Source organism: Chanos chanos, chromosome 8, assembly GCF_902362185.1.
Source record: "Chanos chanos chromosome 8, fChaCha1.1, whole genome shotgun sequence".
Taxonomy (NCBI): Eukaryota; Metazoa; Chordata; class Actinopteri; order Gonorynchiformes; family Chanidae; genus Chanos; species Chanos chanos.
The window spans coordinates 43,789,808-43,803,754 of record NC_044502.1 but is presented as its reverse complement, the minus strand read 5'-3'; the positions used below and the strand labels follow the sequence as shown (position 1 = coordinate 43,803,754).

Here is a 13,947-nt window from a genome sequence, read left to right as displayed (position 1 = left end):
GTGACAGACTTTTTGCTATCAGAGACTGTGTGGTGTGCAGTGAGGTCTAAGTGACAGACTTTTTGCTATCACAGACTGTGTGGTGTGCAGTGAGGTCTAAGTGACAGACTTTTTGCTATCACAGACTGTGTGGTGTGCAGTGAGGTCTAAGTGACAGACTTTTTGCTATCAGAGACTGTGTGGTGTGCAGTGAGGTCTAACTGACAGACTTTTTGCTATCACAGACTGTGTGGTGTGCAGTGAGGTCTAAGTGACAGACTTTTTGCTATCAGAGACTGTGTGGTGTGCAGTGAGGTCTAAGTGACAGACTTTTTGCTATCAGAGACTGTGTGGTGTGCAGTGAGGTCTAACTGACAGACTTTTTGCTATCAGAGACTGTGAGGTTGTGTGAGGGGACTGTGCAGTCTGGGTGTGTGTCAGGAGGACAACATGCCATGCTGCTCGGTAAATGGCAGACTGGTGAATACCTGTGAATCAGTCAGTTCTCATCAGTTTCCTACAGGGGTGGAAGAGTGTCACCCAGGTGATTCACCTGTCTCCCCTGCTGCCCAGTGCTTACTCACAGACCAGCTCAGGAAAATAATAAAAAGACTCACCTCACACACACAGACAGGACGGCTGTTAACAAAAAAAGGCATGCCCATACACCCCAGGGTTGACATAATGAAGGTTCTAAGTTGGGATGATACTTCTGAGTAGGGGTGTGCGATACTGACAAAAAATGATATCTCGATATTTTCTCGGAATTTGTCGATAACAATAAGTAGACGCAGATGTGTTTGTAAAAGTCTAATATTGTACTGGCGCGCTCTTGTCAGTAGGATATTAATTGTTGTTCATTAATGATATTAATGGAAACATCATATTTAAGGAAAACAGGTTTTATTTATTATTATTTAAAACAGAAGCATTCAAGTCAAAACAATACAAAAACATTAAACCACCAGTGCGAATATTACTGAGATCAAAAAGTGCAAGTATGAACAAACCATTCCAGAGTGGACAGCTGACTCCCGAAGATTTTCATATTGTTCACATTCCGTGCGGTGGTTAGTTCGCGGATGGTGAAACAAGTAAGTTGTCGAGCTGTCTTTAACAGCAACTGATTTCCGACATAATTTGCAGATTGCCGTCTTTTACGCAACATCCGTCTTTCCAAAGCCAAACCACCTCCATGCGAGTGAGGACGATTCCACGTCTAGCAATTAAATCTAACAGCGTAGATTGCGAGGTGTCTGTATTTTGTCTCCTGGCGCTGTTTGTTCACTCATTTTTAACTTCAGTCATGCATTTTCAGGCAGCTACGCCGGCCTACGATTACGTGGTGCGGTGAACATGTACGCCTATACTAGCACACTGCATGCACTCTCAAAGCACACACGCAGTAGTCTGTCCTACTGCCCTACATGACACAGTGAATGCGTGGACTCTCCAGGCCTGTTTTTAATCGGTTTTTGAAAAGTGAGCGACATACTTGATAATATCAGCTCACACATCCTTAAAGCAGCAATTAAAATATTATCGTAGACGATACATATCACACATCCCTACTTCTGAGCTTTGTTCAAACGCTCATCACCACAGATTATCAAATGTGTCTGTCTACGAGCCGGACGGGGGCCGAATACCACTCCCCCGGGGCGCGTTAGCTGGCTGCCCTTTCCTCGGCTGGCATTTCCCCCTTGTTTCTAAATGTTTGTGGGTTGGGTGCACTGGGTGCGTGTTGGCGTCTTACCTTCTCCACAGGCACTGTGGCTCTACGGCAGTCTCCGAGCGTCCGATCGTGGCGATGAAAGCGAAGGGCCAGGCCAGCAGCATCATGAAAGCAGCCACGAACAGACGGATGGGGAACAGGGTCACTGTCATCACAGCGATCTGCAGGGAGAGAGAGAGAGGGAATGTTTACAGGCATCCATAAACCTCATGCTGGAGAAGCACCGAGGACTGGTTGTAACAATATAGGCAACAAATTTCACGCCAAACTCCTTAATGGTGGTAGTTAATTCCTCTCCACTTATTGCTATAGCAGCATAAACAACAAACAACATAAAAGGCCAGCTGCCTATGCCTGGGTCTAATGCTGCAAGAGACGGAATTCTTCACTTAAAACACGATATCACCCTGTGCTACATAAACCCTGGTCTGAGACCCAAACCTACAATACAGAGGCAGTGGATGTGCTTATATATGAATAGTTCATTAGCTGTGATAAAATGCCTATTGTGTGTCCTAAACGGACATCCAAGAGCTAGCCAGAGCACTGAGAATGCCAATACAGTCTCTGACTCGACGGAAAGGCTACGCCGGCCTACGTACCACCCACACGAAAGTAACTCCTTGGTTTCAAGTCCTCATTCCCCATTATGTTTTAGTAGCAGAGGCAAAGATTGGACATGACACCTTATCTTGAAGCCACTGTTTAGAACGTTCACCTTATCTTGTGTCAATATTTATCTGACTGTAATCGTTACTAGGCTGTGTTCTCCATGCTGATAACTTTCAGAGTGGCCAATAAACATCAACACCGCAGTGTTCGGAAGCTGTTCAAACGCGCCTAAAGAGTCTCCATTGAGCCAGTTTAACGAGTTGAACACAGACCAACACACTACCAGAGACGCACTAAAAATACCCCCTTGCAAAGAAGCTTTCTACTACGCAACCAAGAGTTTGTTATCAACCAAGTGGAGTCAGAACAAACACAGAGAGGACACTGGACCCACCCTTTCCTGACTTTATAACAGTGTGTACCTTCATCCTCTCTTCTCATCCCTTTGACATCCCCAGTTCAGCGAAGAAGTTGACAAAAAACTTTTGCAGGTCAAAAGTGACTGAGAAGTATGGGAACACCAAGCAGGAAGTGTGTGTAGATGATTAGAGAGTATCTGGCTTCATCTGCTTAAACCACACATTTACACACACACATTTACACACACACGCACTTTATACAGAGAGCTGCACCTTAAACTGCACACAAACAGAACGACTCACAGCTTTGGCACTTCATGTGCATGCAACTACATCAGCTACACCACAGAAGGGGAAACAGGGTTACCTGCTCACAAGACCAGCACCCCATGCAAAGACTTCACGCTTTAAGACCAACACCCCAAGCAAAGATTTCATATCTCAAGACCAACACCCCACGCAAAGATTTCATATCTCAAGACCAACACCCAGTGCAAATACCTCACGTCTCAGGGGTAGATGGCACTAGCACCACCTCCCAGTTCTTTGGGAATGAAAAAAATAAATGCTGTTATTACAACACCAAATTACAGGCAAGAAAGCTCGACGGGGAAGTACCGTGATCAAACCCCTATCTGAGAACAAAAACAGAGAAACAAAGCAGTCTGGGCTTCTTCTCATGTTTGGCGAGGCCGAGCTCAATTGGAGAGGTGTGCTTCTGAGATGCAATCTCACTTAAGTGTAGACTGATCAGGCCAGCTTCTGGAGAAAAAGTAAAACGGAGGTGGGGGAAAAAAAAAGAAGAAGAAAAAAAAAAGACGTAGTCATGTTTTGTCACGTGCTTTCCTCACGCGACCGGCATCGCGTTTGTCAGTTGCGACAAGCCGCCCAGTTCGAGGCCTACACTCAGCGTGTCTCCGCTCCAACTCTTACCACAAATTAACAAATAAGGAAACTGAGCTCACGAAAAGGCCAAAAAATAGCTGCACGCTGCGTCTGAGGGCACTCGCGCTTCTTCTCCACAGAAGATCTGAAAAGACACTCGAGAAGATCTGCCGATGTCCGAGTGGAGGTGGTGTCAATTTTTTTTTTTTTTCTCTTAAGCTCTTCCCAAGGGAGAAGTTTTAACCGTGGATGCCTTTCCGAGGAAAGCATCTACATAGCCAGGAGCAATCAGAGGGACAAGACGGTAAGCAAGCACAGCGCGGCGTCAGATATCTAGCATGACGGGATGTCTGTAAAAAGTGTCACTTCTCTTCTCTGCAGGGACTGTATGAACACAATGCTAAGCAGTGGATTCACATTTGATGAGAGAGTCCGTGTGAATCCTTTCTGTCTAGGCCAAACATCTACAGAAAAACTACTACGATATTTAAGTTCTTAACTAAAATTTATGAGTTCTATCTTTCTTTTTTTTCCCCCACTTTAATTATACATAAGAGTAGGCTAAGTATATACTGACAAAGACCGGATTGTTTACACCATCTAACAAAATTCCTGCTTAAACATGAACAGGAAATGTGGAGGTGACCTGAGCCTCCATTTGAAACTGATCTGGCAGTCAGCATCAGTCGCAAAGGCAAGCGGAAAAAAGGCTGTAATGTGGCCTACAATGCATGGAAAAAGGAAGGTCTTTAAAACTGAGCAATGTGAAATGTGTGTGTAAAAAGAAAATAACCCAGCCGAGGCTGCAAAAGGATCATTAAATAATGGTTTATGTCTGACGGTTTCGAAAAAGACAAGAGTGTATAAGCCCCAGGCATTCTGATTAAAACCGCAGCAGCCCAAAGACACGGACAGAGTGTTTAGACGGCAAAGGCTGATTAGGAGGCAAAAAAAAAAACCCCCAGCTGTTTCTTTTTTGTTTCTATGTATTTATTGATTTGTCTCTGGAAAGTGACACAGGGTGTTACTTTGAGGCCACAGTAACACGGGCCTGTGTTTATCTGACCTCTCTGCAGCGTAGGGGCGGAACTGAGAATGAAGCCGTGTGACTGCAGAGCGGCTGGCTGCAGCACGGCAACACCTGTGATGAATGATCTCATTCAATTTAAGACCATTACTCACTGCGTCAAGCCCTACCAAAACTGCCATTAAATCTCCTGCTGGAGATGGAGCTCCGACGCGCGACCTGAAAGAGTGATTTCGGTTCGGACTTCTCATTCTTTCCTGGCCGACCGATCAGATCACATCTGTGCCCGCATGACGAGTGTTCCGGTGGTGTCATCTGCGGTGAGCAAGCAGAACTTCGGTTTTTCATTGTGTACCGAGATGACCTTTATTGCCTTTCAAGGAGAAGTGGGGGGGGGGGGGGGGGGGGTCCCTCTGACTTTTATCTGTACTGCAATCCAAAATTAGCAGCCCTGTCTTTGTGCTTTGTGGCACATTTGAAAAGGACTGAAGAGGATTAAACGCTGTGAATGACAGCATCATACCGGCGAACGGGCCAATAAGGGGTTACTTAGATCTACCAGATGGTTAAAACCTAGCTTGTCCCTGTCTGAGACGTCAGAGGGGCCCGGGGGAGAGGGGGTTGTCAGGGGATTGGGGTTCTGGGCCAGTCTGGGGATTGTTCTCTTTGTGAAGTGGCTGTTTGCTGCGGCGAGTTATGTTTGTGTGTCATATCGTCTCACCCTTCTCAGAGCGATGCGTCACCGTTCTCTGAAAGTGGAAGATAAAAACTGTGGAGAGGAGAGAGGACCAGAGGCTTGCTGGTGGCCACGCAGAAGAGGAGACGGCGAAGGCGGCCAGGCAAACAGCCTGAGGGTGAAGACGCCTGCCGTGGGGTTAAGGCCAGCGAAACCCCACTGGAAGGCGCTCGCAGTACCCCTCTGGGACCCGGCTGAGCCTGACTGAATTTGAAAATGCACATATCAAATGAGGATTATATATATTTCATAGTTCCAAAAGCACTAAGTCCTAATATAAAGTTTGAGGAACGCAGGAGAGTCTTTGTAAGGGGAATACTTTCTGGATTTGCAGAGAAGCACTCGGCATTCTGAACTCTCTGCTGCTGTTCATCTGAACTCCAAATGTTTACTGGACAGATCCCGGAGGTCAACGTAACTTAATAAACCAAAAGATTGTGCATAATTTGCATTCCAAACAGCAGAGCTGAGAGAGGGGTTTGGCCATCTAACTTTATTACAAAATGTCAACACAAGCCTTTAAAAAAAAAAAAAAATTATAGCCTAGATAACACCTTCTCTGCCCAGTTGTTTCAAAGCAGGTATTGCTTTTATTCCATGCAAATGAAGGACTTAGGCATGGACAAACTACTGGCGTTGGCAACTACCAAACCAAACATTCCACGAAACCCTCAAACATTACAGCACCCTAACCATCTAAAACAACTGGGACAAAACACATGCACTTTCAAGGGTGAGGTCACAACTCTTTACACTGTAAACAAATAGTGAAATAAAACCCGCGAGCGATAACCTCATTTAATGGGTTATCAGTATGACAAACAGTTAAACACACGTTCTTGTCCAAAGTTATTGATTTTTAAAAGAGTCATTTAAACAAACAGAAAGTGACAGGATATCTAGGCACTTTGAGAAGAGGTTTCCAACTCCACTCTGAAGAGCCTGGTTTGGCAAAATGCCGTCAAACCTGTTTGGTATAGGTGGCATTTCATTCCAACCCCCAAATGTGGGTACTTCATGTAAATAATGGGAAAAAAAGAGATATACAATAGATAGGGCCTTTAAAGACACTCCTCTTTTGTCCTTTGGTCTCATCTGAAAGGCTGAACGGAGAATATAGTGATGCATGGACACAGGCAGAGAACTGCTAAACTCATTTTAACAAGCTATGATTTCAAAGAACACATTAATTAGATCAGCAGCCTACCCTTATTCTTATCGTTCCTGATGACTTGCATGATAACATTACTTACGCAGGCAATGCTCTGATAAGCTATCAATGTAAGATTTATTTTTAAAACCTGAGAATATCAAACAGCTTACATCTGATCTGACTACAAAACTAATATACAAATTCAGCCAAAAACACAGACGCGTCCTGTATCAACTTTTGAACCAGTTTTAAAAACATTCTTGGTTTAACATTTTTCAGTGCCTTTAGAGAAACCGCAAAAAATGTTTTGTCTTTTAAAACCCAGTCCATGTCGCCAACACAAACCTCAAATAATGGCAATGCCTAATGTTTGTGTGTGTGTGTGTTTTGGGTGGGTGTGCTGGCAGGGGAGAGGGGTATGGAAGTGAGTTACACAAACGTCCTTGCACTGTCTGTCTTCTCCGTAATCGTTACAAAGAGGAGAGAAGCCTCCTGGGGTCATGAACCTTACAGAACGAAGGGAGAAATCAATCGAAATCAATGATCTCGGAGCTGTTCCTCTCAAATTAGAGCTTAATCCAATCCCAGGGGTTGTGTACAGGCCAAAGAACATGAAGGAAAACTACAGCAAAAAGACCAGCTCTGATGTGCACTCAAGCCTTTTCACTGGTATTTATAAAAGTAATTATGGCGACAGACATGCCTGTTTCCCTCAAGTGAAAAGCATTTTATGCACTAAGAGCCATTTGGACTGAAATTCATACTTAGTCTAAATACACTGAATGTTTTCTTCGGGACCATATCCATTACACCAAGTATAACTTTAAAAGTTGGGCTACCCAGTCTTAAACCACATTGGCAGGAACACTTATATCAGTGCAGTTATTTGCAAAAGGACACCCGAGTCCTGTCAAGAGAGTTTTTTTTTTTTCCCCCCTGAGTGCTCCACAGCTCCGCCCATTACCACAACCACACCTGAGACATCCTAGATGATCCCCATTCTTCCATGTCAAAGCGTGGAGGAAACGCGAGACCAAGAGCTGCCCTGAGAGACAGTTCCTGGAAAGAGGAGCTTGTGCTTTGTTCCTGTGTTCACACACTCAGCGCAGTTTTTTTTTTTTTCTTTCCTGGAGCATGGCAACCAGCAGATAATCTCTGCTTGTATTTGCAACCCTGTCAGCTCTAAAAACACACCAAGTCCTTGTCTGAGTTATGTCGCCAACTTTGCTTTTCGGAAACAAAACCATGTAGTCGGTGATGGAAAACGTGAGCTGGTACTCATGCATAATTATGAGCAATGATCGAGTTTGAGTATAAAACAGTCTTAACCTTTGACCTTCAGACACCTGCTAATGAGAATGTATCTGAGAATGTATCAGAGATGTCAGATCAATCAGACATTTCTCATAAGCACACAAGTGGGCTAGGACCTCGTTTCTGCTGAACAGGCTAAATGTAAATGAAGAATGGAAATGGTCGCAGCTGAAGTCATGAGAGTGACAGATTTGGAATCATTTGTCACATCTTTATGCTGGTTCTCAGAGTGGAGACAGTGTCAAAAAAAGTAACTGATGCTACAGTTTAAGCCAATCCAGTATATTAGACGCTGAATTTAGAGAAGTACCCTCAGAGCCTTCAAAACAGCCGTTACACATAAACTAGGTTTTAATAATAGAACAACTTTAACTGCCACATGTCTGAACGGATTTCTCCTGTCTAGTTTTTAAAAACATAAGCTCCCGTTCACCTAATATTCCATAGCCTAAGGAGCTAAATTCTGTGTTTTAAGTTTCTGAATCCCTGGCGTTTCAAACCTGTTAATTAAAACAACTGATCTGAATTGCAAGGCCAAAGTTATTTTAATTTAAAAATCCGCCCCTTAGATCAATGAGGTCTACTTAAATTACCAGGCAGCGATTATAAAAAAAAAATGCTGCAAACGCACAACCATGAGCCTATTTAGCTACCTATGGACCGGACTAAAAGTAGAAGTACTTCAGCATTTGCAAGTATAGGAATTCAAGCAGATCACCTCGTCAGTGCTGGTTTAAAACATCGGTGCTTTTGGGCTAGTTAAAAGCGAACTTGCACTTCCTCGTTGCTGCATAAACTACAGTAAACTATGGCTGTACTTATAACTCAAACTCAATGTCACCATAAAATGTCAAGGTATATTTCCACAGTTTTCATTTCAGCGTATGAGAACGCAGCTACTTCCTCCTTGCGGCTATTTGAGTCTCATTAAAGGTCTGCATAAAACGTTGTAATATCCAGCTCAATTATAGCCTGCATTACAACCGGGTGGCAACGTAGACTTTGGTCAGCGGGTTAGTGGTTTTGGAACCGTAAAACAATTAAATAACGAAGTTAAATGAAACACCACCAGAAAATAACATCCCACAACCAACTAAAACGGTGAGAATGTTTTAGACTGACTGCTACAGCCTGTCTGTGGCAGCTAAGGACATTCATCGGCCCAGCATCATCAAGCTGAGAAACACGATTTTGTCAGTTCCCTCCTTTACTTCGTCAAGCTAGTCACCTATCTAGCCTCTGCCAAGATTAGACAACCCTGATGGAGAGGAATAGACAGGAACAGTTCAATAAACCAACACCGACTCCATACATCCAAATTTCCACTGATTATTGCAATGTTCTCTTAATTAGAAGCAATGATAGTGATTTGAAAAACTACACTACTCGAAATGGAACACCGTCTGCTGAGCAACAGTTAGAAAGACCTACAAGAAAACGGGCCTCATTAAAGGCGCAAGTTAGCAGTTTCTGTCTTGTGAATAGCTGAATAAGGAATAATAAAACGAATAACGTAGCGCTTTCGATAAGATGACTTAGTAACTTAAACTAGCTGCTTAGCTAACGTTAAGCTATCAATAAACCGTTAACAGATGAGTTGAGGTGATGCTCCTGCTATCGTGCCGTTAAAAGTTAAAGATATAACGGACTTAGTTATCGGTTAACATATTTGGGTTTCAGTTATTTATTAGTGCGTCCAACTACACTGCCAAGTGAGCAACATGTAGATTATGAAAAAAAGCTTAAAAACTAGCTAAATTAGCTAGCGTTACCCTTACAATAGCTGACTAGCCAGAGGCTAACAAGCCCAGTTAGGTTACTGCTTAACGGAACAGAATCGCAAGGTAACGGACATCCTGTTAGCACGACGTCTTATATCGTTTATTTTTGACTTTATAGTTATTACCTGTAGTTTCTGAAGAGGAGTGAACCTCAGATCATGGACGAAGGGGTTTCTGAAGGGGGGAGCCAGCTCTTTTTTCCCTTCTCCATCCGCTCCACATCGTTTGCAGCTGGGCAACCGCATTCTCAACCAAAACCAACGAGAATGTAGATAATACAGGAAAAAGCACCGTGACTTTATATGACGTTCTGTCCCCGTCTAAGCTATCTCTTCGTCTTGGCTGTTGTGGAAGGCTGTAGGATTAAGAGGATCATGTATTTGTCGATAGCTTGGTTCCTTGTGCGTCCAGTTGGATGGATGTCGTGGAGAGACAGACAGGATCCCCCGCCTGGCTTAATGTGACCACAGATCATGAACAGTGAGACCCAGACAGGCAACTCCGTTTTGATTTACATATAACCATATAAGGAAGCAAGAAGAGGAAGTCGTTTTTGTTTTCTAGTCCTGGCCATGGAAAAACAGCAGAAATGGCCAACAGTCTTAAAATGACTGAGAAAGAAAAGACGTACTTATAACTTCTGTTTATAAAACGGAAATGAGTTGCAAATACAATTTTAAAAAAATATATTTTAATAGACCTGATTTAAATTTTGATTTTACCCGGTTGGGCATTTATAATTGTTCATGCAAAATGTTACACGGGTCTTTTTCCACATTCAAAAGTATGGAGGATCCCGGTAAGAACCAATCGCACCTTTTTTACGTCTCTGCCTATTTCATGGCGATGTTACTTATTGTATGACAACACAGTCAGGTTTCTAGTCTTTTTTCTACAATCTGTGTTAATGTGACTGAAGAACGCATGCGTCATGCGTTCTCTCTACTGACATCACTGAGCTCCAAGGAGGTGAGAGGAGCATCCGACAGATTTCAGTGCTGTGGTACCTCGCAATGCTTTGACTGTGGGAACGCATTTTGCGACTTCAAAGCTTGGTGATTATCATTTCTACACTTTCCACTTTGGAGCAGTTTACGTAGCTAATCTAGTTAAACTAAATGGTAAAGGGTATTTTCTTTCTGTCTTTCTTTTCCTTGAGTGCTTGTGTGCTCAGCCAAACCGGATGGTAGCAAAGATAGTCGCACAGAGCTCCTAAGCCTATAACACACACACGCACACGCACACGGACACACAACCCTTAAACCCATTCTAAGTGGCTAACGTGACTGCGTGATTCTCGGATTAATTGGATTTGATGAAAAGGACGCATTTGAACTTCGCATATTGTTTCTGACTTTACATCTGAATGATAGATCTCTATTTGTCTCTCCATATATGGATATATATGAATATATGTGTATGTGTGCGTGTGTGTGTGTGTATAAAAGTAAAAATATGCGTCCACTGAAAAAGTATAATTTATCATAAATGCCAGTAACTTGTTGGATGGATATATGTAAATAAACTTCATGGCACCTTTCCATTTTGTAAATCTTAAATGCTCTCATAATTTACCACCCATTCTGTGAAAATGATGTGTTAACCGGTGCAACAGACTTGTGTAAATGGCACACGCGAAACATCATGCTCCAGTTTGGTGATTAGCCTTGTGGTTCAGATGAGGGAAACACCTTTTTATATCTCTCAGTTATCCGAACAAAATCCATAAATGGGATGAAATCACTCAGAGGATGCTGCAGTTGCTTCCATGGCAACTGCGGATGTTCAGAAACACTCAGGTTAAAAAAAAAAAAAAAAAGTCAGCACTGTTTACCTTTTCTTAGCATGCTAAAATTTCGGCGGTCTGCGAAAACTAAAACACGTAGTTATCTGTACATATGCACAAGTGAAAGGAGTCATTTTTAAGAGTAAAACATGGACAGCTCTCTCTCATAATTAATCATCATTGTTAACATGTTCCTGGTTTACTAACATTGATGAAGGCAATTATTATAGTCCTCACAAAAGTTTTAAAATTCATGGACTTCACATCAAATCGGTGGTGTTAACAGAAAGCCCATGACTGCTAACCGAACTGTATGGAAACTCACTGAACAACCAAAGCCACAAACATACGACCAGTGATTATATGTACATTGGGACAGTTAAGATATATATTTTTTTTCTTCCTCCAGATTGATTTAGCATTTTAATCATGTCTTCCTCAGCAGGAAAACCTGCGGAAATGCTACAGATGTCTTTTGACACTGTAAGCTGCCCCCCCCCCCCCCCCCCCCCAACCATTTGAAGCAACCTGTCTATTCTGTGAGCATGGAGCCTTCAGCCTGTCAGAGATGAGGAGCTGGGAGTTTATTTTTGGCTCAGGGCTGGTGCTTGTCTCCTGGCTTTGCATCAGTGGGTGTTGAGAGCTAGCCAGTTGTTATTTTTGGACAGTTGGGATCTATAGAAGGTGGCAGCCCAAGGTCCACGGTGCCTGCGGCCACAGTCTTGTTGTCTGCAGGGGGGTGAACATGTTTGTTTCTGGATCTTCATCCTTCCACAAAAGCCAAAACAAACCTCTGTGCGTACTTGATATGCTGCAGAGGATCTCTGTGAGGTAAGGAGCTCATGCGGAGGAAAGTGGCCAGTGAAACAAAGAGGTGAATTGTTATGTTTTGGCCAAATAAAATGCCTTAAAGCAATGAGATGGGTCATCCAGGATTGTTCAAGAATGATTAGTGTTTAGAGTACAGCACCAGCAGTCAGAGTGATGGTATTTACAATATGAAGTAAAGAGCAGACAGGAATGACAGATTAATTCATACTGGGCATATGTAAAATTATGATGATCGACATACTGTCACGACTCAAATGAGCAGATTCATTCTGTGTTTCAGGAATAGTAAATCATATAGCTCACTGATGATTCACAGTTATTATATGTTCCCCCACATACCCCCTTCAAAAGTTAACAGTCTTGTAATACTGTAAAAAAAAAAAAAAAACTAGTAAGTTCTGTAAAAGGCAGTATATTGCTCACATCAGTTTGGAGAGGGTTACAATTGCAAGATGAGATTATGGCGCCATCTTTTGGTTAGCTATGGACATAGCTCAGTTGTGGAGGTAAGAACTACAATAAATAAACAAGTAACTAAATAAAAAGTATAATGTCAGTGACAGCATTTGGAACTTCATAGCAATGTAAGTGGAGAGTGGTGTGACACACCTACACATTATAGAGCGTTTACTTTAGACCATTCACTGGCACCGGCACTACCACTGTGGTGTTCTGAGGCAAAACTGGGTTAAAATGTCTACTTTAAAACATATTAAAACCACTTCGAGAGGAGAAAAATGCAAGTTCCATGCAGATTATTTGCTTGTAATGTCCCGTATAAATCGTTTATTGTGGAAAATATGCTCTCTATGCATTTTAATTCTATGTTTGTGACTAAAGTCTGCCCTCTTGTGGCATTTTGATGTACTTCAATAATGTGAGTAAGGTGCTAAATTCTCAGTGCGAAGATGACAGCGATTGTGTCTTGGCCTTGACAGAAAAACACTAGGCCCAATGAAAGCACAGCACAGCCATTTTGTATGCTTTTGATCCAGGTTTCTGAGGGCAATGGGAAAAATGCGAAGCTATGCGTTTTTTGGTTTTTGTTTGTTTGTTTTTTTCTTAACTCTTGGGAAGTTCATGACACTTTCTGCAGAGCTGCTAAACAAACAGCAGCTTTTGAAAAAAAAAGTTCCAGAGTGGAGAAAATTCTGCATACCTCTTCAAAACTGCAGGCCAAGCAAAGCCAGCCAGTGGCTCTGTAAACTGACTTCACTGGAGGTTGCCAACTTCTCCATCAAAAAAATATGCTAGAAAATAAAATGAAACCCAACAGTACAGAGAATATGCTTTCACTTGAGGCCACAGGGGAGAAGTCAGGAAGTACGCACCTTAATGAATTTAATGAGAAGAGAAGAGAGGCCAGGCTCAGAGATGGCTCCTTAAACTCTGTAGAGCCTTCGCAGACAGACAAACCAGACTGACGGAGAACGGTGCTGAACAAGGGGGAAAAAAAAAACGACCTTGTCTTGAAAAATGATAGCAGACACATTGTGTTCCCTTGGCTATAGTTGGAAAATGTTGCATCTGCAAATCCTAGTCTGAGGCTAACCCTTGCACGGCCAGGCTGTGCCGTCGCTGACAGGTTGAGTCTTTCTCCCTGATCACAGTCCTTCTCCTGGTTCTTACTGTAGCTTCATAAGACTGCAGTTATGTGAACGTGTTTAAAACTACATTAACTGTTAAAAAGGGTAAAAGAAAAAAAACCCCTTGTTTTCTAGGGAACAAGGGAAGATAGATAGATAGATG

General features: G+C 42.7%; 1 protein-coding gene across 1 annotated transcript in view; it reads right to left on the bottom strand.

Annotated features, from left to right (window-relative positions):
• Positions 1-9,826, bottom strand: part of LOC115819732 (lysophosphatidylcholine acyltransferase 1) — a 24,982-nt gene extending 15,156 nt beyond the window's left edge. The window contains exons 1-2 of the mRNA XM_030783234.1: positions 9,707-9,826; positions 1,736-1,875 (exon numbers count right to left, since the gene is read on the bottom strand). Of these exons, the coding sequence (XP_030639094.1) occupies positions 1,736-1,875; positions 9,707-9,826 (260 nt within the window). The remainder of the gene's footprint in view (positions 1-1,735; positions 1,876-9,706) is intronic.
• Positions 9,827-13,947: the final 4,121 nt, after the last annotated feature.